General features: G+C 38.6%; 1 protein-coding gene across 11 annotated transcripts in view; it reads left to right on the forward strand.

Annotated features, from left to right (window-relative positions):
• Nucleotides 1-26,062, forward strand: part of TANC2 (tetratricopeptide repeat, ankyrin repeat and coiled-coil containing 2) — a 374,308-nt gene that overhangs the window by 322,391 nt on the left and 25,855 nt on the right. For all 11 annotated transcript variants that reach the window (XM_036997193.2, XM_073235742.1, XM_073235743.1 and 8 more), the window contains 5 exons: nt 8,321-8,429; nt 19,037-19,159; nt 19,702-19,938; nt 22,646-22,831; nt 24,772-24,865. In XM_036997193.2, the coding sequence (XP_036853088.1) occupies nt 8,321-8,429; nt 19,037-19,159; nt 19,702-19,938; nt 22,646-22,831; nt 24,772-24,865 (749 nt within the window). The remainder of the gene's footprint in view (nt 1-8,320; nt 8,430-19,036; nt 19,160-19,701; nt 19,939-22,645; nt 22,832-24,771; nt 24,866-26,062) is intronic.

Consider the following 26,062-nt stretch of genomic DNA (forward strand, 5'->3'; position numbering starts at 1 on the left):
ATATAATGTATATCTTGGAATATGTCCAGTTTGTCAGTGCATGAATGCCCTTTAACATTACAAATTTGTTTTCTCTCAGCATAAAACATGAGACCCACATCTGTTAGTCAAATGGCACACTGTTCCCATCTTTAAAACTCTCATACCTTCAAAGATGGGCAGCAATAACATTTGTTTCCTTTTTCAAATCCAAAAGTAAGTTTGGGTAAAGCCAGTGTTCACCATTCTTCTCCAACCCACTTAAAACTGAGAACTGCTTATTCTTACTGTCAGAAAAACTTATGTGATGTTTGCCAAGTTAATAATATACAGAGAAATAGTTCTGCTTATGATAAGGTAGAGAGAGAGCATCATTTTATGAGTTGGTGTACATGCAGAAGAGTCAACTAAGAAAAGCACAGAACATACTTGTACTCTCCTGTGTGTTGGATTTTGCTACAAGAAAGTATTGCTGCCATATGTGTGTGTGTGTCTGTATATGTATGTGTATATTATATATAGCTCTTTTTTTTAGTGGTATGCCCAGTTTAGCAAAACCTAGTTAAAACAACTTTACTAAAAATCTAAAATGAGGAGAAGTAGAACAGGTGATTAAGGGACATTTTTGGTGCTGAAAAGTAGCATAAGAGTATAGAGCAATTTGTCCTGATGATGAAGTCTCTAAAGCACCACTGGCCGAATGAGAAGATGAGAATCCCACGGGCTTTCCTAAATTGCCAAACAAAGATTAATGACACACAGTCAGGAGCTATCACCAGCTTAGTGGGGTATGACAGCACATTCTCTTTTTTGTGAGTAGAGCAACTTACTCAGCTGTCTTTGGAGACTTTCAGAAGCAGTTAGATCTCCACATTTGGTAAAATCAACACTAATAGCCTTCTGTCCTACTTGGTTCTACCACTTACATACTACTCATAAGTATTCACTTGCTTATTTCCATCTCTACTGACCACAGTCTCAGTTCTCATGTGAACTGCTTTAGCCTCCTCATTGGGCTCCCCTTCAATCCATTCTCCACCAGCAGCCAAAATGATTTTTTTTAGGTACATACAATAAAATGTACAAATCTTAGTGTACAGCTTGATAAATTTTAGCATGTTTACACACTCATGTAACCATCACCCAGATCAAGATATCAAACATTCTCACTAATTTTTCCCCCTTCACCTGTTTTACCCATCCCCCCACCCCCCTCCTCTATGGCAAATACCACACTCTGTTCAAAGTGAGTTTTTTTTAAACATGAATCAGACCATATGACCTCCTCCAGAAAATTCTTCAGTGGTTTTTGTTGTGATTAGAATTTCAAAGCCCTATATTACAAAGATAGCTTCTGCCTACCTCTTTAAATTGAGCTCATTCATTCTCCCTCTTATTCACAATATTTTTGTCATAATTGATCACCTGCCAGTCCTAGAACTTGCTAAACTCTTTCCCACCTCTGGACGTTTGCACTGAACAGTTCCCTCCATCTGGTCACTTTCCCTGGCTTCATCACATTGCAGGACCTCACTCCTTCATCTTGTTTTAAATGCCATCTCTTGTCCACTTACCTAAGTCCTCCTGGCTTTATCATCATAACCTTTTTACTTCCTTTTTAACACTGTCATAATCTATCATTAATTTGTTATACGGGAGTACTCGCTTTTGTCCACTTGCCCCTCTAGAATGTGGTGAGCTTCTGAGGACTTTCCCTGCCATGGTTACCTTGGTCTTCCTAATGACTAACAGACTGCCTGGCACACTGTAAGCACTCAGTCAATTTTTTTTTAATAATTAGTGAATAAACAAAGGAATGATAAGTGTTACTAATTTTAAGCTTATAACTGAAAATATTTGAGAAACTCTTCTCACAGTTCAATAGACAGTGTCTTTCTTGTTCACCGTTACCACATGCCAGAGTAAGTGAAGACACACATTTCAGCAAGCGTTCAATGCACATTTACCAAGCAATATATTCAAGGCTCTGTGTTAAGCACTGCAGGGGATACAAATATAAGTAAGATAGGTCTGTCTACCAGGACTTACAGGTTCATGATTTTAACACATTTATAACCAACTATAATTCAAGGCAGGGCATATAAACAAAGAGCTGAGGAACGTGGAGGAGGAAGATAAGAGTGATAAATCTGTGCCTCCTGTTGATTTCCAAACTGCTACAGTTCAATGGAGTCGTAGCTCTCTGGCCCATGAAGCCCTGCCAACTGCCTAAAGACTTCATTGTAAGAGGAGAGATGTCCATTTTCCTAGGGCCAGTAATGTATCAAAAGAAAAGAAGGACAGTAAGAAACTGAGGTGAAATGGGAGAAGGCAAATTTCTGTCTATATTCTGTGTTTAAAAAGAAGTGATGCTCTTCCACGTACTTCTACAAAGGTACATATTGGGCATGCTTTGTTTATAGTCTGCTACTTACAGTTTATTTTCATCAGGCTCATTCATTTCCATGTTGAATATGAAACAGCAGGACAAGCTGACTAGAAATGTATTTTGTATTCAGTTTCCATGAGAAGGCCATTCAAAGAACATGCTAAAGCAGTTACTGACTGAAAAGCTGGGAGAAAGAATTTTTACAAAGATGTGTGGGTGTCATTTGCTGAGAACTGATAATAAACAGTAGACTGTAAGGCAGCAACCGCCAAAGTTTAACTGCAAGCAGATTCGTTAAGATGAGAGGTGAAAAAGATCAGGATTGGCAGTCTGATCTCAGTGTTTGAGTCATAGTCACACTCATTTCACAGTCAAATGGTGGCAACAGTGGTGCCTGCAAATTCAAGGGTAGTAATTGTAAAGTGGATCTGGAAGTCCTCCTCGAACCCATCTGCTTTGCATTTATTCATTCATGGAATGTTTGTTGAGCTCATTCATTCTCCCTTTTATAATTCCACTCTACACCAAGGACTCTACTATACACTGGAGAAACCTAAGTGAATAAGACAGCCCCTGACACTAAAGCCATTACCCTCTGAAGGGAAGTCAGACCCACAGCAACCACCAATAGTGCCGTAATACAAAGTACTGTAGGAACCTAGACAAAGAATGCTTTGCAGGAGAGACAATGTTCAATTTGGCCTTGAAGGATGAATTGATCCCATTAAGCAGCTTTGGAGTGGGAGAGCCCCGTGGGTAGGCAAGAAAAGATCGTGGCAGGGGCAAATGCAAGTGTGAAGATAAGGTGTGGCTTTGGGGAATTGTGAGAGGCTATGATCAGAGAATAAGATACATGGTCAGAATGAAAGGAAGTGTCTCTAGGAAAAAAAACCTTGAATGCCTAAGACTTTGCAGTTTATTCTGTAGGTAAAACGGAGTCTTTATGACTTTTTAAGGAGGAGGAGACAATGTTCAGAAAACTGATGGATGATGTCAAAAGTAGCTCTAACAAGCAGTATATGGAAGATGGGTTGAAGGACAGTTGAGGCTGCAGGTGGGGTACTGTTATGAGGCTTACTGCAGCAGTAGTCTAGGTGAGAGATGCCAAGAACTATAATGTCAGAATAGAAAGCAAGGTATATGTAGGAAAGACATTTTGGAGGTACTCAAAAGCACTTGGTCCTTTTTTGTGAGAATAGAGACATTAAAAATAACTACAAAACTTACCTCGAGTGATGGAGGACAGTGAAGCTGCTGACCAACAAAGAGCAGTGAACGGAGGAGGGGTTCAAGTATGAGCAAAGGTGGGAGGAAGAACAGGCCTATGGGGGAAGGTGAGTCCTGTTTGGGACATGTGTATAATGAAGTGCCTCCATGTGAAGATGCACAAATATTTTATACATGTGACATCAGAGAATAGGAAAAGAAAGCTCAAGGCATGGAGTTACAGATTTGAGAGTTATCAGCCAATAACTGACAGTAGAAACCATAAGACTAAACAAGAGTCACCATGTTAAGAGTATAAGGCGGGAAGTTTAGAAGCATGAAAACAGAATGGGTATATTTAAATACTAGTAATAATGATGAACCAAATAGTAATTTACGAGGGCATAATTATTAGAGTCAGAAGGAGAAATAAGAAAGTAAGGTCGTGAAGTTGGAGATTTTTCTGGGCCAGGTCTGAAGTGATGAATATAATTTCTGCCTGTATTGCATTAGCCAGAACCCAGTCACATGGCTTCCTCTATGTCTTAACTACTCTCTCCCAAAATGCCACCAAAAATGTCAGAATTAACAGTTGCTCATTTTAATTATATTAAGAACATTTTGTACTACACAAATGAATTGTTCTTTACATTGGTTGACCTTTTCACACAGATGTGCCCAGAAATAAAAACCAAGTTGCTAACCTTGTCAGTATGATAACGGAACTAGATTTCAGAAGACCCCTGGGTTCTTATCCCATCTCTTTTACATCCAGCTATGTGAACTGGGATCTGTCCTTCAATCATGCTAAGTTTTTGTCAGTCTCCCACTATAATACGAGGAAGCCCCAAGCAGTGTGAAATGATTTTAGGCATGACTGAACATACCCATGTCTTCCCTCTATAATTAAAGATGATGATAATCAAAACCAGCTTTAATGAGGGTTGATAAGTGGTTTTAAAGACCACTGGGGGGGGGTAATATGAGGGCAGAATTATTTCCACATACTTATAGCATACTTCCACTAAATACAGTATTTACTCCTGTGCCTGTAGGATAGGTCTGTGTGATAATTGAGTAAAGTGTTAAAGGATTTTGAAAAAAAATAAGGTAGTAAACAAATGTATGGCATTAATACACTTACTCTGCAAGTATGTGCTCCTGTTACCTAGAAATACGTGTGTGAGAAAGCATAGCTTGCATGGTTGCACAGTCTGGTGGGAAGAGTGATGAGCAGAGTATGCTCCAGGAGGTGCTGTAATGGAGATGGGTACCAGGTACAACAAGGACCTAAGGGAAGAACCCCCGAGTCTAGGGGGAAGAGGGGAGACTTCACAGAGGAGATGATGTGAACTGAGACTTTCAAAGGGAGAAATAGTTTGCCTGATGAACTAAATGAGGAAGAGAATTCCAGGCAGCGGGAAAGCATGTGTGAAATCCTAAAATAATTTACTCTGTCTGAAATTATAAGTACAAGATAAAAAGATAAAGACAGACAAATGGAGAAGAGACAAATATAGAGAGGCTTTGAATACCATGCTAAGGAGGTTAGATTGTATATAGGAGGAAATAGAAAGCCATTGAAGAATTCTGAGCAGAATTTTGATCAGGTTTCTGCAGGGCAATTAGTGGCATGGGCCAAGGCGCAGGCTATGGAGAGAATGAGGCTCTTGCAGTTTTCCAAGAGAGGAAGTGTACAGCGAGGAGAAACAAAACAGCTAGGCCTTTCTCCAGAGTGACTGACAGGATTTTTTTTTTCATTTAAAAAAAGTTTTTATTGTGGTAAAATGCACATAAGAGTATTTTTCATCTTCACCATTTTTAACTGTACAGTTCAGTGGTATGAAGTACATTCATGACTGACAGTATTTTTAAAAGTAAATTGTAAAGGGATTTGGTTTGGAGAGAAGGCTTCAACGCCAATCAGTGTCCTGACAGGTCATTTGAATTGTCATTTGAGGGTAGAGGGATCCAGCAGGCAGTTAAAGAAGCAAAACAATGCTTCACTGCTAGAGATGTCTAGGTGAGCAGTGAAGCCAAGAGACTGATGGGAGTGGCCTAAGAAAGCAGAGAGAATGGGGAGTGAAGCAAGAAGTGAGGTCACTGAAGGAAATGGGAGGAAAGGCGGCAGGTGGTGTCCCAGATGTCAGAGGAGAGAGTTTTAAGAGAGGAGTTTCAGTAGAGCCTAATGCTGGAGGGAAAAAATGAAAAAGAAAACCAATTAAGAGGCTAGTAGTGATCTTAAAGAATGGTGAGGCTAGGAGTCAAAAGAAATAAGGTTCAGGCATGAGCAAATAAGAAAAATAGAAATACAGACAAGTGCTGTATCACCCATTCAGACTGTATGTTAGCCAATGGCACCATATTTTATCAGAACAGTAAGGTACAGCTGGAAATACTAGCATGTAGTATAAATTGCTTACTCTTTGTGTCCTGAACATTATATGCTTTGAGTCCAATGAACTAATCAGATCCATTCTTTTATAAGTAATGTGATATGCTCGTGTCCATAATCGCCTTCATCTTTTCCTTAACCTAATTGCCTGCTATTTCTCCTCAGTGCCTGACCAACAGCAGCAACAGCCAGCACTAACAACCAGAGCTAGCTGAAATGCATACTAGACAAACGTATGCATCTTGCCAGGATTTCATAGTTACGGTAGTAAAATGAAAATGCTAGAGCAAAGTCAGTTCTGTGTCTGATTCATTCCCTTGTCAGACAAGAGCTTTTTACCTTAATCCTGATAGGTGTGGATTCTCATTAGGAAACGGCCTGAAGCATAGGTAGTGGGTCAGAAACCTGTAGTCAGGTCTAGTCACTGTGTGCGCCCATGAATGAGTCACTTAAAGTAATAATTCTTACACCAGAGAGGCTACAATAACTTCGGTGTTAATAACTAGATAGAATTTTTGAGAATTTGAGATAGAGCACTTTATAAATGCTTCTCATCTTCTAACTTACATATGCTCTATTAAAATAGCCTACCAACAGAATTGAGCTTTCAAGGGATAAATAAAAGTTCAGTAGCAATTTCCAGATTTTATAAGCATGAAACAGCATACCTTCAGATGATACCTGATGATTCTAAGTAGGCTATGCTCATCTGAGACACTCTTTCAATTACATAACTTCCTTTCCATATGGTTAATCTTATCCAATTAAATGAGGTGGCTTAGTATCCACTAGCATTCAAAAATTCTGTGAAGCTCAAGGTTAGAACATGGTAGAATTTCTTTTTAAAGTCTTATTGGAATGAAATATCTCCGAGATGATTCCTGATGGAAGCTGTCCCATCCTCTATTCTCCAGGTTCTTTACTGAAGCTTTTAAAAAAGAAGAAATAAAGAATGTGTTTGTTTTTCAGACTTTGGTTGTATTATCCTGATGCTGTACAGTCAGGGCTCAGACTCTTGTTTTTCTGCAGCTCTCTTAGCCTAGCTCTTCTTTTGGCTCTACTTTCTGGGCAGCTGACACATGATTAAGAGGTTGCAACAGTTCTGAGCATCATGGGGAGATAAAACAACGTACAGAGGCAGAAAATGAGTTTTCTCCTTCATAACAGATTGGGGATCTGTCAACAAGGAGATGAGAGGGTATGGATGCATCGAGAAACCTACAGTCTAGTAGGAGAGAGAACATGTAATAGTGTAGCAGACACTGTACGAAAGATACATACAACTTGTAATGGTAACACCAACTAGAAAGTGCTATCCTTTTCTCAGCTTGGAGGATAGGTAAGAGGCTGATCAAAAAAGACTACTCAGGGAAGAGTTTGCTGACTAAAGATAGTGGTGGTGGTGTAGCAATTAGTGTTCCTCATTGCTATAATTTTCAGACTATTTACCTGGAAGCAACTATAACCTTCCTTTGTGCTACTTCCCCCATTCTCTATTCAAATTAAAACTCCAGTTTTTCTACCAGTAGTTTCAAAACTTTTAAGAACTCTGTAACATCAGCCTCCCTCTCTGAATATTCATGGCTGGAATGGAGGATCCACAAGAGGGCACATAATTCGTCTCTCCTACTAGACTGTAGGTTTCTCGATGCATCCATACCCTCTCATCTCCTTGTTGACAGATCCCCAATCTGTTATGAAGGAGAAAACTCATTTCCTGCCTCTGTACGTTGTTTTATCTCCCCATGATGCTCAGAACTGCTGCAACCTCTTAATCATGTGTCAGCTGCCCAGAAAGTAGAGCCAAAAGAAGAGCTAGGCTAAGAGAGCTGCAGAAAAACAAGAGTCTGAGCCCTGACTGTGGGACCCCCAGGTGGCGAAATCCATAGACAGTTGGATGTAGATTAGTCTAAGACTGAGAAGTCTAGATAGAGAAGAAGATACAGGATATACTATAGGTGGTGGTAAAAGCTTTGAGAATGGATGCACTTATTGAGAGACAAAACAGACTAGGGCCAAAAATGAGATCCTGAGGAAGACTGACATTTAAAGCATGGGTGAAATAAGGGGAGTTGTCAGAGGCAGAAATAAAAATGAATCTTTTAATGCCATCTGTGCGTGGGATAGGCATAAGCCAACTAGAAATGACATTTTGTGATATTCACACATGTGATTTGGGTAAAGGACTGGTAAAAGTTAGGAACCTTTGTATCCAGCAGCAGGTGCCCTTCCCTGAGAAACTGGTTGAAGGAGGCAGTCTTGCTGGAAGTATGGCTAGATCTGAACAGTCCCCTACCCAAAGCAGAATTGGAGCATTAGAATTTCTAAAATGAGTCTCTTTTTCTTTGCAGGAGTGGTCATACACTACTTGCCTTCTGGTTTTCCCGCCAAGAGGGAAAACTAAACCGACAGCAGACTATTGAACTAGGACATCATATCCTCAAAGCACACATCTTTAAGGTAATTAGAGAAGTTGGAGTCTTTTCTTCTTTCCGTCTCCAGCAGGCTTTCCTTAACACTGTGTTTGGGAAGCTACTGTTATTTCCATGTTGTCTCTGCTTTCTAGAATTATTTTGTTGCAGATTTGGTCTAGTGCCTAAAATGTATGTCCTGTTCCTCCATAGGCCTTTGGGAAGAGAACCACATTTGTTATCTGCTAGTTTTGTGGATTGCTAGACTTCCAGGAAATGTACATGTATAACCATTTAGGAAAGAAGGGTATAAACATGTTTGTGTGAACTCCATATATGATCTACCACCTCCTAAAGATAGTGGTGGTGGTGTAGCAATTAGTGTTCCTCATTGCTATAATTTTCAGACTATTTACCTGGAAGCAACTATAACCTTCCTTTGTGCTACTTCCCCCATTCTCTATTCAAATTAAAACTCCAGTTTTTCTACCAGTAGTTTCAAAACTTTTAAGAACTCTATAACATCAGCCTCCCTCTCTGAATATTCATGGCTGGAATGGAGGATCCACAAGAGGGCACATAATTCGTCTGTTTGTGCATGTCTGCATTCATTTGTTTATTCAGTGTTTACCTAGGCATTGTACTGGTGCTAGGGATAAAAAAACAAAAAAGTTGTAGTCCCTAATCTCAAGGAATTGATAGTCTAGATACTAGTTGTAGGGTAAAGCACAAAAGTGAAGGAAGAAATTTGTTCCAGTGTTTCTAGCCCACAATTTGCTATTCCTTCTGCTACCTCCAATCCCTACAGTCTCTTCAAAGTGCTTTTCCTGCCTCAGGATTAAGAGATACAGGTAATCTTCAACAGTTCTCTATGTTGGACTTACCCCAACGGATACTGTTAAAGATTAAACAGTTCTCTTTGAAGAGAAAGATGACATTAGGGCAACTCCAAGAGCCTAGCAAATTCTTCCCAGTATATAAGCACACAGCCAGAAACCTGTCTCATCAGACAAATAAAAGTGAAAACCCCCAGTGACAAGTCCTCTATTTGAATCATAATTGTTTTATCTAACAAATCACTGTACCAGAAATGACCTTACCCAGTGACCCTACTTAGTGGGAACAGAGTAGGACTAACATTACAGGCAAGGTGTCTAATTGCAGTTTCAAGTGGACTGAAAAACATCTGCTACTTCTATGAACTCTAAGATCATTATCCTCCAGTTAGATAGAAAAGTAACAAGTATTAAGCATCACTTCTTTAAACACTTAAGCTTTTAGCCCTCCATCTGCCTAGGATCAGATGTAAAGAAGCTGATGCTTGTCTTTTCTGCACCATAAAATAAACACCACATTAACAGATAAAAGATAAGGACTTTCATTTGACCCAGTATGACTTTATCCAGTAGAGGGAAACTTATATTTAAACCATACACTCCTGTCATTGACACAGTTTTATCTTATGTTACTGCAGACAACATGGTTGCCTGAGATAAGATTGGCTCCATGTGTGATTCAGGCCATAAATACTCCATAAATATATTTCCAGGAAATGTACATGTATAACCATTTAGGAAAGAAAGGTATAAACATGTTTGTATGAGTTCCACATATGATCTACCACCTCCTAAATATAGTTTTGGTGGTGGATACAGCACATGGTGGTGACATGACTGCGAGCTGAAGAATTTAGACTTGGCCTGTGCTTTCCTGATGGTGTACTTTTCAGGGTCCTTAAAATGCACAGTGTTCCTTATTGACAAGCCTTAGCTTCTCTCAAACTGCTAGACTTCTGTCTCCCTCAGCTGAGGGTCATAAAAAGGCAAAGACAGACTCTATGGTTACAACCAGAATCACCTAGAACTTCCAATGAGCAGTGACATTTGGTCCAATTTATGCTCCTTTCCAGTTAATTTTAGATTTCCTTTGTTTTTAGTCATGAAAAAAATCACCTGTAATACTATTAATCACCCTGAGAGCTTATAATTCTGGATATGTGACTCTCTATGGAGCCCTTTGCATTCTGTTTTTAACAGCTTTATTGAGGTATAATTTATATACCATAAATTCACCTATTTTAAGTGTACAGGTCAATGGCTTTTCATAGTTGTATAATTAGCACCACTATTAATATATCTCCATCACCCTAAAAATAGACCTCATGCCTGTTTGAAGTCACTCTCCATGCTTCCCCGAGCCCCTGACAACCACTCATCTACTTTCTGTCTCTTCAGATTTGACTTCTTTGGACATTTCATGTAAATGGAATCATACAATATGTGGTTTGTGTGTCTGGTTTCTTTCACTTAGCATAATGTTTTTTGAGTCCATCTATGTTGTAGCATGTTTCAGAACTTCATTCCTTTTTGTTGTCAAATAATATCCCATTGTGTGGATTTACCACATTTTGCTTATCCAGTCACCAGTTGGACATTTGGGTTGTTTCCACCTTTTGCTACTGTGAATAATGCCACTGTGAACATTAGCATGCTGATTTTTCTCTTTTTTAATTATTTTAAAATAAAATTAGCCATTTTTAAATGAATAATTCAATGACATTAGGTACATTCACAATGTTAGTGTTCAGGTTTTTGTGTGAACACATCTTCAGTTCTCTTATATATATATATATATATAAGAGAACTGAAGATGTGTGTGTGTATATATATATATATATAATATATCTAAGAGAACTGAAGATATATATATATATATACACCTACCAGTGGAATTGCTAGGACATATAGTAACTCTGTACTTAACATTTTAAAGAACTGCCAATCTGTCTATCAAAAGTGGTGTACCACCAGCAATGTATGAGTGTTCCAGTTTTTCAAACCTTTGCTAAGACTTGTTAGACCTTGTTCATCATTCTTATTTTACCCTAAAATTTTAGTGGTTGTGAAATAGTATCTCAGTGTGACTTTAATTTGCATTTCCTTAATGTCCAGTAATGTTGAACACTTATAAGTCTTTGCAATTCTCTGATTGCCACTTAGGTTTTTTTTAAATCTGTGAATTGTGGCCAGATGTATTTCAATCTAGTTTGTAACATAGGGTGTTGAGTCTAATCACTGGAAGGATTTCAGAATGCTCTTGCAATTGCAATTATCTCCCTGAATGCTACCCTCTAAAATGTTCCTTATTTTTAAATTGAAGTATAGTTGACATACATTAATATAATAGCTTCAGGTTATAGCATAGTGATTTGACAAATATGTACATTACAAAATGCTCACCATGATGTGTAGTTGCTCATCTATCACTATATAAAGTTATTGCAATATTATTGACTATATTCCCTGTGTTGTACTTTTCATCCCCATGACTTAATTTGTTTTGTAATTGGAAGTTTGTACCTCTTTATCCCCTTCACCTATTTTGCTAATTCCTCCCCACCCTAAAATGTTCTTTTGATTAGTCAATCCTGTAACATTTCTTACCAGAATAGAACTAGTGGCCCAGGGGGAAAGTGCTGTAAGTAGGCAGCTGAGAGTGGAAGATCTCTGACATCAGTCAGAAGGCACGGGTTCAAGTACTGACCCTGCCACTTATGCATTCTCAGTTTTCTCATCTGCAAAATGGTAACAATGACTAACTCTCAGGATTATTATAAGCATCATAGATATAAGATATATAGAAAAAAGTACACTATAAAATGCAAAGTAATAGACATATCTAAATGAGGTTTTATGATCAATTATTAATAATAATCTCTTTACTGATAATATGACTTAATAATGAGCATAAACTCCACATAATATCACTCTTTCCCTTCAGAGGTTACCTAGCACCCTGTATAGCAGTGTTTGGCAAATACAGCTTTGCAGTCCATATAGTCTCTGTTGAAACCACTGAACTCTGTCTGCCATTGTACCTCAGAAGCAGCCAGAAACAACACACAAATGAATGGCTGTGGCCATATGCCAGTAGAACACGATTTATGAGAGCTGGTGGAAGGCTGCATTTGGCCTCAGGCCATGGTTTGCCAGTCCTTTCCCTGCAGTGAAAGGTACCATTCCCTTTTTTACCAGTATCCTTTCAGTATAACCAACATGTCCACGTGGTTGGTCAGATAAAAACAGTTGTAATTCATTTGAGACACTTGGATATCTAAAAGTGAATCACTGATAATATATATGTAAATAATTTGCCTTAAAGAAACATATTAGATAAGCCCAAAATTAGTTTTTTCCATGATCTTAAGATATCTGAGCCATAGCAAAGATCCCTAAGATGAGATTGCTCTTGTTTCTTCATGCTTCCCCTGTTGTCTTGAAGTATTCAAACATTCTGAGCAAGACAGGCTGAACAGGTACATGAAAAGATGCTCCACATCACTAATCATCAGAGAAATGCAAATTAAAACCACAATGAGATATCGCCCCACACCAGTTAGAATGGCCACTATCCAAAAGACAAACAACAACAAATGCCAGCAAGGATGTGGAGAAAGGGGAACCCTCTTACACTGCTGGTGGGAATGTAAATTAGTTCAACCATTGTGGAAAGCAATATGGAGGTTCCTCAAAAAACTCAAAATAGAAATACCATTTGACCCAGGAATTCCACTCCTAGGAATTTACCCTAAGAATGCAGGATCCCGGTTTGAAAAAGACATATGCACCCCTATGTTTATCGCAGCACTTTTTACAATAGCCAAGATATGGAAGCAACCTAAATGTCCATCAGTAGATGAATAGATAAAGAAGATGTGGTGCATATACACAATGGAATGTTATCCAGCCATAAGAAGAAAACAAATCCTACCATTTGCAACAACATGGATGGAGCTAGAGGGTATTATGCTCAGTAAAATAAGCCAGGTGGAGAAAGACAAGTACCAAATGATTTCACTCATCTGGACTATAAGAACAAATCAAAAACTGAAGGAACAAAACAGCAGCAGACTCACAGAACCCAAGAATGGACTAACTGTTACCAAAGGGAAAGGGACTGGGGAGGATGGGTGGGAAAGGAGGGATAAGGGGAATAAGGGACATTATAATTAGTACACATAATGTAGGGTAGGGGGGCATGGGAATACATAATGTGGTGGGGGGTATGCACGGGGAAGGCAGTATAGCACAAGTACTCTATAGCATCTTACTACGCTGATGGACAGTGACTATAATGGGGTAGGTGGTGGGGACTTGATAATGGGGGGAATCTCGTAATCACCGTGTTGCTCATGTAACTGTATATTAATGATACTAAAATAAAAACAAATTAAATTAAATTTAAATTAAAAAATAAAGAGATTTCTACAGGCTGGTAAGCAGTGTTATAATTTTAGATTCTAACAAATTAAAGAAGAGACTCCATTACCATTGACAAAAGAGAGCCCTTCTTGCCTGAGCATTAGTTATGGATATTGAAGAAACACTTTCTTTAGTTATCTGAGCCTTAAGTTCTCTTTAAGAATCCATTAGCTCAGAATTTAATTATGGGTTATTTTTGGTTATATTGTGCCTAATAATAGGATCTTGCCTGCCACCTTTGTCAGGTTGAATTTAACAAAACTGAAACTTTCTTCCCACACCTCATAGAAGCAAAGGGTCAACCCCACCAAGCAGAAGAAATCAGTAGAGCAAGTCCATGGTACAAGTGAAGCTCATACCCAAGTCCTGGAGTCTAGCTGTATATTTCAGGCTTATTTCCTTTGTACTTATTCCAACCTCACTGGGATTCTCAGTGCTGCTTTCTGGTCCATCTACTGGGCCATTTAATTGAAATTCATTTACCAAGTTTTATTCTTACTCAGCTTCTTTTCACATTCCTTTTTTCTCTAGCTCTTAACCAAGTCAACTAAATCAACAAACAGCCTGACTTCTGAGTCCCTGAAAAAATCAAAGCCATTGAGTGTGACTTCCTTAATTACTCTCTCTCACCAATAAATCAATGTGTCATCAATTCTTACTTTCCTTTTTCTTGTCTTAGAGGAAGAGATGTCCCTATCCCTTTTTTTAATCTTATTATGAAGTATTTCTAACAAATAGGAAAGAACAGGTAATTGAATAATCTAATGCTTTCTACAAGATTTAACAAATGTTAAGATTTTTCCATGTTTGCTTCAAATCTTTATATTTTTAAGAAATGAAAAATGTAACACTTACCGTAGAAGCCTCCTTTGTCCTCCTCTTACCCTATTTCTCTTCCTTTTCAGAGATAATTTCTACCCTGTAGTTAGCATGTGTTCTTCTCAACCATATTTTGTACTTTTCAAACATAAACATGTATTCATGAACAATATGCAGAATGAATTACTTCATGTTTTTTAAACTTGATATAAATAATACATTCTTTATATAGTGCTCTAACTTCTTTTCACTCATCTTTGTATATTTAAGATCTATCTATAGATCTAGATCAGTGGGTTTCAACTTTGGCTATATAGTAGATTCTCCTGGGGATCTTTAAACACACATACATATTTCTGAGCCTTATTCCCAAAGATCACCATTCATTGTTCTGGAGTAGAATTCAGAACTTTTTTTAAACCCAGAATTTTTTTTTTGAGAGGCTTTATTTCTTACAGCAATTTTAGGTTTACAGAAAATACTGAGTTCCCACATACTCAATCGCCCCACCATAGTTACCCCTATTATTAACATCTTGTACTGGTATGCTACATTTATTAAAATTGATGAACCTATATTGATATATTATTGTGATATATATAACTGAAGTCCATAGTTTACATCAGTGTTTACTGTTTGTGTTGTACAATTTTATGGATTTTGCCAAATGGGATAATATCATGTACCTAACCTTACAGTATCACAGAGAGTAATTTTCACTGTCCTAAAAATCCCAAAGCTATCAAAAGTACACCTAGCTAACTCTGCAGAATTGGCACACACACACCCCTTGGGAAAGCAGCTGTAAACTGCTCCCCTAAACTCTATCTATCCTAGATCTTGGCCCAGTAATTCTTCTGCAACTTGTTAGTCCTCTCATGTCTTTAAGGAGGATGCTTCTTAAATTTTGTGCAGCTTTTCCTATTTGCATTTAGCAGAAATGTTTGTCCAGATCACTTAGATCCATCATTACCAGAAGTGGAAGTCCACCCAAGTCTCCTTGAGCAAAAATTAATGACTGAATTCTGGGAACATCCCGCTTTTCTCTAAACATCTCAGGCTTTCTCATTTAAAATGCCTTTGGTATCCCTAAATGACTGAGACTATGCTGAGGATCACACAGAAAAGAGGCAATTTACATTCAAGAAAACTAAATCCAAATGTATAGATCCTGAGCAGAGGAGTGAATTGCTACATCTTCCAGAGAAGCTAAACATAACATTTTCCAAACTCCAGCTGATGCCAGAGATCTTGAGCAAAAGGAGAATTGCTATGTGACTTTCATAAACACTGGTCTAGCATTATTCTTCTGTAAGATAATATTCATAATATTCTATGGATTAAGTGAACCTATCTAAGGGATACCACTTAAATCAATGTTAAATAGAAAGTTGACTAGTACAAGTCATAGTCATAGTTTTACTTTAAAGTTCAAAGTTGGAAAAGAAGTCAACAATGCTTAGCTGAAATCATAAGAGTAAAGCCATACTAGCTGGTCAGATTGTCTGGATTAAAAACAACAATTTTGAAGAGACTCAAGGCTAGAGAATGGTTTGTAATTAAAGGCAAAAGGAAAAGCCAGTTGTCAGCTGTTCGGTCTATTCTTACTTGCTGCTTTTCCAGCTAGAAATTCAGAACTGAATTCCTGACTTGGGTACATCTACTTTCTTCAATTTGGTATAGTGGAAGGAATATGAACTTCAGAGTAAAAAGGACTTGGCTTCTAATTCCTGCTCCATTTTTTTAAGTAGTGGTGTGACTTTGGGCAAATTACTTAACCCTCTCTAGCTTGTCTCCTCTTAGATAAAAATGGTGATAAATTCTACTTCATTAGGACTGTCATAAAAATTAGATTAAACTAAAGGAGCTAACATATGAAAACGCTTTCGCACAGAACCTAGCTATGTAGTAGGTACTGAATAAATGTTACATTCCTTCCCGTTTTATCCGTCAGCCATATATATATAAAGCATGCCTTCCATTGCTAAGTTTCCTCTGTTGAATTACAGATACTAGTTTCTTTCTAATTACTTTTCTGTCTAATTGATGAATAGAGTTTCTTGCTCCTCAAAAGACCTTGTTGAATCCCACACATATTCCAAGTGGAGACTAAGGCCCAAAAGGGGATTTGGAGCTAAGTTTCCTGGTTTTCCAGAATCTACCATAGAGGCGAGCTTTATAACCTAACTTGTCTGGACTCCAGCCCTGAGTAGCACTTGGAATTCTTCCAAAAAGAATGGGAAATACTCAATCTCATATGTCAAAATAAACAATCATAAACACTTAGTGATGGGTGTGCTTCATTTTTTGATAGTTGTTTGCATATGAACTGATTAGCCAAATTAGAGAGTTTGTGATTAATGTCCCTGTTATTAATACAAATGAAAGAAGTCCTGAAATAATAATGAGCAGTCAGAAGATGTGGTATCAGTCTTCATTATTCACAGTGCACCCAGCTCTTCATGCCTAGATGGACACTCTGGTAGAGAGATTCACAACAAAGCTCCCCCCTCCAGGGCAGAGAGAATATGGATAATGTAGAAGTTTAGCAGCCATTTTCAAATAATGGAGGAGGATATAAAAGTAAGAATCATCTCTCTGAAGTGTAAGGGTGATAACTAGACTCTGTTTTAGCCTCCCAGCATGGGATAGTGTGTCTGGGCACACAAAGGTCTGCTGTGCCAGGATTTGCCCCAGCCCTTTTGGCTTACCCTCTTGTCCATCATTTTAAGTAGGACAGAATGGAACAAGATGAAGAGTAGAAGTCATTGGCTTCATCCTTCCTCATTTTGTCAAGTTGTGGATTTCATGTTGGGAATGTTTAAACACAGATGTATTGACAAAGCCATGTCAAAATAGCACACAGTATAAAAGCATCTACTTCTAGAAACATATCCTACAGATAGACTTGCACAAGTACATAAAGATATATGTACAAGGATGACTATTGAAACATAGTTGTAATAATAAGAAACAAAAAACAGAAGTACCTAAATATCCATCTCTAGGGACCTAACTTAAAGAAATTATGATTGTGATACATACATATAATGAACTACTATGTCTCTCGAAATAGAATGAGGCAAAAGTATATGTAGAGGTATGGAATAGGCCTATAATATTTTGTTTAAAAAGTTAAAGGAAAGATCCTAATTTTTTCTTTACATTTTTGAAGTGTTTTTAAGCCAGTTATAGTATATGGACCTTTTATGGATCCCAGTTGAAACAAAACAAAATTTTTTTGAAATAGTCAAGGAAATTTTAACACTGCCTGGATATTTGATACTATAGAATCCTTGTTAATTTCAGGTATGATAGTGCTCTTGGGCTATGTTTGAAAAAGAGTCCTTATCTCTTAGAGGCACTTACTGAAATAAACATTAACTGATAAGATGTCTGGGATTTGCTTCAAAATAATCCAGTCACGGGGATAGGGGAGTCTGAAGTCTGGACAGGAGTATAAATAAAACAGGGTTAGCCATGAGTTGCTGATTTGGGCATAGCAAGTATTCTAGGCAAGAACAACCTGCATTTCAGGGAACACAAGGCAAGTAGAAGTAGCGTAAGCTTTTAAAAAGAATACCTCCCTGATCCACTTACTAGGTCCCAAACTTCATTGTTAATATCTTAACTACCCTCAGGATTTCCTGCTTTAACTTACTTGACCCAGATATTGGCAGAATAGTAGGATGACTGCCAGAGAATGTCTGGCTATCCAGATATATATAAAACAAATTGTCTAACTTCCTTTTGGAAAGGGGCAAGCATTATACATGCAGTGGGATGGTACCTATACCAGTTATGCTAGAGAAAATGTGTTGCTTATGGCAATCACACCTATATTGTTGTTTTCCTAAGGATAAACAGACATGATCGTTTTAGGTTATATTAGTTAGGGTGAGGAATGCTAGCTGCTATAACAAACCTTTAAAATCTCAATGACTTAACAAAGGTTTATTTCTCACTGACATTGCAGTCCAGTCAGGCTTCTCCCCTATAGTAGTTACAAAGTTGCCTAGGGCCTCAGAATCCTCCATTGGATACTCTGGCCTGCAGTCAAGAGGGACAGTAGAAAGTGTGGAGAAATACGCAGGTTTGGGGCCACGCCTCAATCTGACATACTAATTCTGCCCATACTTTCCTAGCCAGAATTCAGTCATCTGGGTCACCTAACTGTACAGGAGGTTGGAAATATAGCTTTCCCAGAAGCCCAAGAAAATGAGATGGGGGTCAACCATCACACTTCATTATCTCTGTCCCATTGTGTATTTTACTAACTTGAATTTAAGAGATTGACTCAAGAAAGCTAATAGAAAAACCGGGGAAAGAATTACATCCAGGTACAGCAGAAAAGAGGTATTCAATAGATTGTTGCCAGACTACTTAGCATAGAGACAAGTTGGCTTGTTCCTATAGGACTACTTCTAGTCCTCATCAGTGAATTGGCTTTGCTGAGCATGGATGTGTTGTTAGGGTGAGAATCTACTTTCATTTATTAGAGCCACAAACCTAAAGGCCACTATGTACTACAAAGATTGTAATTTTTAGCGGGACTGCTATGTGTTTCTTTTTTCAGGGTTTGAGTAAAAAAGTTGGTGTATCATCCTCCATCCTCCAAGGTCTCTGGATCTCCTATAGCACAGAAGGTCTTTCTATGGCATTGGCATCTTTACGAAATCTCTACACTCCAAATATAAAGGTAAGTGCTTATAAATTACAGACAGATTAAAAAATTAACTATGAAAAAATAAAATTAGAAGGACATTTAAGTGTCTTTTTTATTGATCTTTGACTTGCCTTGGACTGTCTCCTATTTATTAGCCTTTTATTGATAATATATTTTGAATTGTTACATTTTATTCTGTGAATTGAAGACCAAACCTACTGACCTACTACCTTCTAAGCTGGCTCTGATTTACAGGATCAGGTCCTGCTCCTTCTAGGGAGTAAATCAGTCTCCAGTAGCCTTTGTTTTAATAGAAGCTTTTCTGACCAACAGTTCACTTAATTAATAGAAACTATGTTCATTACTACAGTAGGGTTAGACTTTGCACTAGTTACTGTAAAGGAAGCATTTTACTTCCCTTTCTAAAAGCAAGATACTAAAAAAGGAACAAATGAAGATGATAAAATAAAGCAGTTACTAAATGCACCTGAACACTGTTGTGCAGTCCCAGATGACTAAAAGGATGTGACTGATACTTGTCTGAGTATCACTTCTATTTATTTACTTCTTTCTAGGTCAGCCGACTGCTGATTTTGGGAGGTGCCAATATTAATTATCGGACAGAGGTTTTAAATAATGCTCCAATTCTCTGTGTCCAGTCTCATCTTGGTTACACAGAAATGGTGGCCCTGCTGTTGGAGTTTGGGGCCAACGTGGATGCCTCTTCTGAAAGCGGCCTGACTCCTCTGGGCTATGCCGCAGCGGCAGGCTTCCTGAGCATCGTTGTGTTGCTGTGCAAAAAACGGGCCAAGGTAACAGCTGTGTGACTCTGCAACTTGTCCCTTCTCCCCTTTTCCTTCCTTCCTGCTGTAGTCTTCCTCATTTCCTGCATCACCACATGAGTCTAGGTAGAGTCCATCCAACCCTCCTGAGGGTAGGTCACAGGGAGTGCTGGCTGTGCCCACATCCCAGTGTTGGCCCGCTGCCATTGCCACTTCATGCTGCCTCTGGGCACGGTTCTGAAGCCTTTGGGCAGTACTTAGGAAACTGCATTTATGAGCAGCCACGAAAAGTTCCTACCTAACAACCAAGAAATTGTCTACTGAGCTCAGAGTGAGGAAGGAGAAGTGGTGTGGCAAGGAGACTGCAGTGGGAAGTCTGAACTGAACAGTGCCTGCAGACTGTAAACTTTAATGTGTAGAGAAGAAATTAGCCATGGAGATAAGAACAGAGACCAGACTCCCTGTTCTACCTTGAAGAGCATCCCTGTAGTAGAGGTAGAGAAAAGATGATCCTATTTACACTCCAACTGATCAGAAGCATTCAGGAGTGCTTCTGTTAGTATACTTTAATCCTCTGAAAACATTTCTTAAAAATGTGTTTGCTTTATAGTACCTCAAGAGCCACTGATGTAAAAGAACTCAGTTTTGAAATATTGGTGAAAAGGAAAATGCTGGTCTCAAAAGTATAGGCCTCTGGGGAAAATTATAACCTTACAGTATTTTGTTTCAGTCCTGAAAACAAACAGGATTTTGGTGGTTTTGCAATGAAATATAAGTAATATGTATGACCTCATTCTGAGGTGCCCAGTGTTTTCACAAGGGAAGAAAGTGGAACTCTGCAGACTCCTTTGGGAGCTGGGACCTGGGACTCTCAGTGAAATTTACTGTGACACAGTGATGGTCCATCTGTAATGCCCTCTTCATTTGACTGAACACCTCTAAAATAATAACTGGGCCTCATTACTATAACTGTGGATTCATATTCTAATCTTAGCTGGGTCTTTGCTGCTGCTCAGCTATCTCTTGCAATGCCTAATAAATAATATTCTTTAAAAAATAAAAAGTTCTCTAAAACCCCAACCTCTTGGCATTCATCTGAAGCTACTGTCTCAAAAGTCACTAAGAGCTGCTAATCACCAAATTAAGGAAGTTTTTCTCATTTCTCCCCTTCTAAACTTCTCCATAATATTGGCAAGATTGACCACAATACTTCTCAAGACAGTGTAATACCCTAGCTCTCCTCCTTCCTCTCCGGTTGCTCTTCTGTCTTCCTACTCCCAGTGCAACTGTTCACTAAGATGTTTTCCTCCAGTGGTCTTGTCCATCCTCATACTCTCTTCCCCAGCTTCACCATTAAAATACTGATGAATATTAACCAGTTATTTTACAAAGTGTTCTTTGATTTTAGTTTGTCTTATAGTTTCTCATCATTAGATTGAGTTTATATATTTTGGGCAAGAATACCACAAAAGTGATGCTGTGCCCTTACTAATGTAGCACGTCAAGGGGTCCACAGTGTTACTGTCTTATCACAGGTGGATGTTAACTTCTGTCACTTGATTAAGGTGTCTTCTAGGCTTCTCAACTCTGAACTGTTTTTCCCTTGGTGATAAAGAGTTAAGTAATGCCACCACCTTGGGAATTACAATGCCAACATATAATTGAGGGGGACACAAACTCTTAGGCCATAACACCCTTCCTTCTAAACCCATTACTGATTCTACCTGGAAATTCTCTAAACTTTTATTGCACTTTTACTTTCCTTACACATTTATTATATACACCTTGTTGGATAGATAGGTTTCTGTCACATTGGTTGTATCTCCAGATAGAAAGTCTTTGAGAGTGGAATCTACATTTTACTCGTATTCACCTTTTTATCCTGTGTGGTACCTTGCACATAGTAGGATTTCAGTGAACATTTGTTAAATAGATGGCTGGGTGGAACTAAAGCTATGGAGACCCAGACACAGAACTTCTGTTTCAAGTGCTTGAACTACCACTTAAAGATAACCTGCCTCCCCACTAGAAAAGGCTACTCATCTATGCAAACATGTGGCTACCTTCTTGTAGATTGATCTTAATCAGGCCCATCTTTCAGTCTAAACTTGTAGCCAACAGCACAGTTGTAAAAACTGCTGTTGGAACTTAGTGAGCATTCAGCTCCAAGTACCTCTAGCCATTTTGGCTGGATCTTTGAGATTCTGCCTTCCAATTAGAAGAGAAAAGTGGCCTTTGCCAAAGCTGGGTGGTCAAATGTATGATTCATGATATAAGATATTTTGCTTCTTTGTAACACCAGAAAATTTGAGTTTTGAAATGTTTTTCTTCCCTTTCAAGATTTCAAAGACAGTTTTTTGTGCCATCAGAGCCACAAGTCTTTCAAAACTGAGTCTGAAAAGAACTATTGGAAGACAAAGGAGAATGTGCCTCAGGGAAACAAAGCTGGAGCTGTGGGTCTTCTTTTTCTGAGTTTTGGCAGGATTTTGTGTGTGTGTGAAAACAAAAGCCTGACCTTAGGAAAACAGGTTCTGCCCAGAGGGGCATCTACCAGAGTTGTAGCTCAGTGATGACCTAACCTGAGTAGGAAAGTATTTTCTAAATTTTCTGAGATTGGCTCAGGGAAAGGGGAAAAAATGAATCTTAGTAATCCAGACCTGGGCAGAGCTGATGTGACTGGTTGGGAGTGCAGCCACAAGTCTTCGTTCACACAGATTTCTCTGTCTCCTCCCCTCAGGTGGATCACCTGGACAAGAACGGGCAGTGTGCTCTGGTCCACGCTGCCCTCCGAGGTCACCTGGAGGTTGTCAAGTTCTTGATTCAGTGCGACTGGACAATGGCCGGCCAGCAGCAAGGAGTGTTTAAGAAGAGCCACGCCATCCAGCAGGCCCTCGTTGCTGCAGCTAGCATGGGTTACACCGAGGTAAGAACGCAGGTGATAAGGTATTTGGTTTTTTTGTTTTGTTCCAGCTATACATATTGAAGGACCTAGGAAAGGTTGCATTGCCAGCCTAATTTATGTGAACTAGCTTTTGCTCATTGCTCTGAGGAATAGGGAGACAAGACTCCATGAAGCACCAGAAGTCTCCAGTGCCAAGGTGCCTAGAAGTGTGGGCTCAGGACTTCAAAAGTACCTTAGAAATTATATGATCCAATCTTTCTACCCTATGTAACAGTGACACTAAGCCCAGAGGGATTATTTGTTGAACTGTGTTCCCATGGGTAGTAGACAGTGTGGGATGGGAAGGGCATATATTTGGAATCTGAGAAGGATCAGATTTGAGACCCATCTTTGCTACTCTAATTAGCTCTGGGCCTTGGGCAAGTTACCTAATCTCCTAGAACCTTAGTTTCCCATCAAAGTGAGTCTAATAAGTGAGTCTAACAAATTCTTTTTTTACAAGGCTGATGTGAAAGGTGCTTTGTAAACTGTTAAACACTATACAAACAGTATTTTCGCTAGTTTATTAATGATAGTAATAATACAGTGGCAAAATGTATAGAATTGGTAGCATTTTAGGAAATGTTTAACAACCAGGTCTGGGAGGGGAGTGCAGTGAAGTAGGAATGTGTGTGTGAGTGTGTACATACATACTTAAATTTATTATCAACTTTACTAACAAAAAGAACATGTAACACACAGTTTACAAATAACCAAGAAATGTACAATACTCTTAATTGGATGCTTCTGTTGATTTTTGCTAAATTTATATCTGTAGCCAGTCTATGGTTGCAACTCAAACCGTGATTTGATAAAAGGAGTTGCACCCCAATTTGCTACTCTTTTCCCAATAATTTTATTATCATTAAATCTGATATGTGGTCTACTGTTAAACTATTCTTACCATCATACAAATTATATCCATTAAACTTGAACTCCTTTTCCACTTTAGCACTAAATCAAATCCTGATTTGCAATAAAATCAAATATTCCCACCATGGCTGATTTCAGGCTACTAATGTGACATCACAGAACACAAAGTTGCAGAGAGATATAACATAATACACCATTGTATAATATTTCCCCATACAGGAACCACAGACACCGTAAATATAAATAACCTTAAGAGCACAGATATATTAATACTAAAATGTAGTTAAATAATTAGGAAGTTATGAGATTTTATGTTTTTTAACCTTTTTTTTTAATATAATGTAATTGTTATTTAAAGATGTTAATAAACATCTTTGTTTAAACAGCCAGCTTGCAAGATTCTGAAAGTTTAACCATCAGCTTTCATGGGCCCATACAAGTTGGCTCAGCGCACTGCACAGGATGCTTCACACAGCTACCCTATCAACTGACCTGATATGTCATAAGGAATATTAAATAAAACTGAAATTTTTGTTACCTATGGGAGGTTTTTTAACCCTCTCTACAGTCAAATTCTGTCACTTTCTTTGTTGTTAGCCACCATTCTCCTTGTATTGTCCTCTGAATAGTCCTTGTACTTCTGAAGGGGAAAAAGAGGGTAATCACTTTACTCTGAAGAAATACCGTGTTTTCTCCATATTTACTTTCTGTTTTTTGTTTATCAATTGTTTTTTTCTGTTTCTTTATTGGTATGGGGAGGATGAGGGGTTGCTTCCTTAACTGAAATATGAGGAATATGTAATTTTTTTTTAAATCACATGTTATGCAAGTAAATTGTTTTCAAGAGAAACATGTAAACTGCACCTGCTAGAACAGACGCCCTCAAGGCAGCTTTGGGTTTCTTTGCCAGGACAATCAGTTCTGATTCCTTTGTGTGCAAGAGATTTCGTGACACTTGGGTCACCCAAGTATTTTCTAAACCTCACAGGCTAGCATCAGCAGTATAATTTTCCACCTGAAGTTTGAGCTGACACAACTTCTTGTTTCAGATTGTCTCCTACCTACTTGATCTTCCAGAAAAAGATGAAGAGGAAGTGGAGCGAGCACAGATCAACAGCTTTGACAGTCTCTGGGGAGAGACAGGTACTTCTCACGAATATGTTGTGCCTGTGTGGGGATACTCTCTGCATCTCACCCCCTCATTTCTCTGCATACTCTGTCTTATTTGGTGGTCTCTGTCTGAGAGCTTTTGTATTGGAGACCAATTTAGCCAAAATAAAAAGTCAAGCAATTTCCTTATTTCAGTCATCTTTTCCTTTGGGTTCTCCATACCATTAGCACTGGAGTCTTCCTTCAAACAAAATTTTCCCATACTCGTTTCCAAATATTTTTAAAAGACTGAAAGTTCCCTTACAATGTGCCAAACCAGAACAGAGAAGAGTTGTGGCTTTGCCTTTCTTTTCTTTTCTTTTTTTAAATCTGATCCTTGTAGCAGTTAGGAATAAATATTTATACCATCAAATAACTCTTTCCACGTGTGGTTATAAATCAGGTGGTTAAGTTTTATTCACCCCTTCTGGCTTAATCCAGCGTTATCATGGCATAGTAGCATCTGAAGCTGTTAAGCTGAGACGTTATGAGTAAAGTTGCTATCCGGATACGAAATGAAGGTACCACCTAGTAAAGAACAGCCCCATGCAGTCCCTCCTGATCTGTAGCGAAGTGATGTCTGTTACTTCTACAGAGGCCTCTTCCTTGTGGCCTTTGCAAGAAATGATTGTTGCCTTCCCCCAAGTCTAAACTGGAACATCTGGAGAAACAGTAACAATTTATTCATTTTTATGAAACCAAAGCAACGAAAACTATAAAGTCACCACAGATATGTGCCATATTTGCCAGGAGTAGACCAATATTGAGATGGCCAATTTAGGGAAAATATCTTACTAAATATGAAGGGTGTCTGTTTTGGTTAGGGTCAGTGTATTAGAAATTACAGAACACACTTGAAATCATTTAAAATATGTAATGACCTATTGAACTGTGATGTTTCTGCCCATGGCAAAAATCTTATATATGTTTCATGGCGTCTTTCACATTATGTAAAAAGGTCCAAAGCTCAGGACTTGCTTCTCAAACAATCCCTTCCTCTGTAGGAGCCAAAGGGAGCAGATGCCAGGCAGCTGCAGCTTAAGAGCCCATGGCAGATTAAAGGAAAATGTGCAGCTGGAAGCAGCTGCTGTCTCTGGTCCCCCACCCAGAGGGAAGCCAGAGGACAGGCTGAGGGGAAGGTCCTGGCCAGGACGCCTGCAGTTCTGGAGTATCCGTACTGTGGCCTAGAGC

Source organism: Manis javanica, chromosome 4 (assembly GCF_040802235.1).
Source record: "Manis javanica isolate MJ-LG chromosome 4, MJ_LKY, whole genome shotgun sequence".
In the NCBI taxonomy this organism is placed as follows: domain Eukaryota; kingdom Metazoa; phylum Chordata; class Mammalia; order Pholidota; family Manidae; genus Manis; species Manis javanica.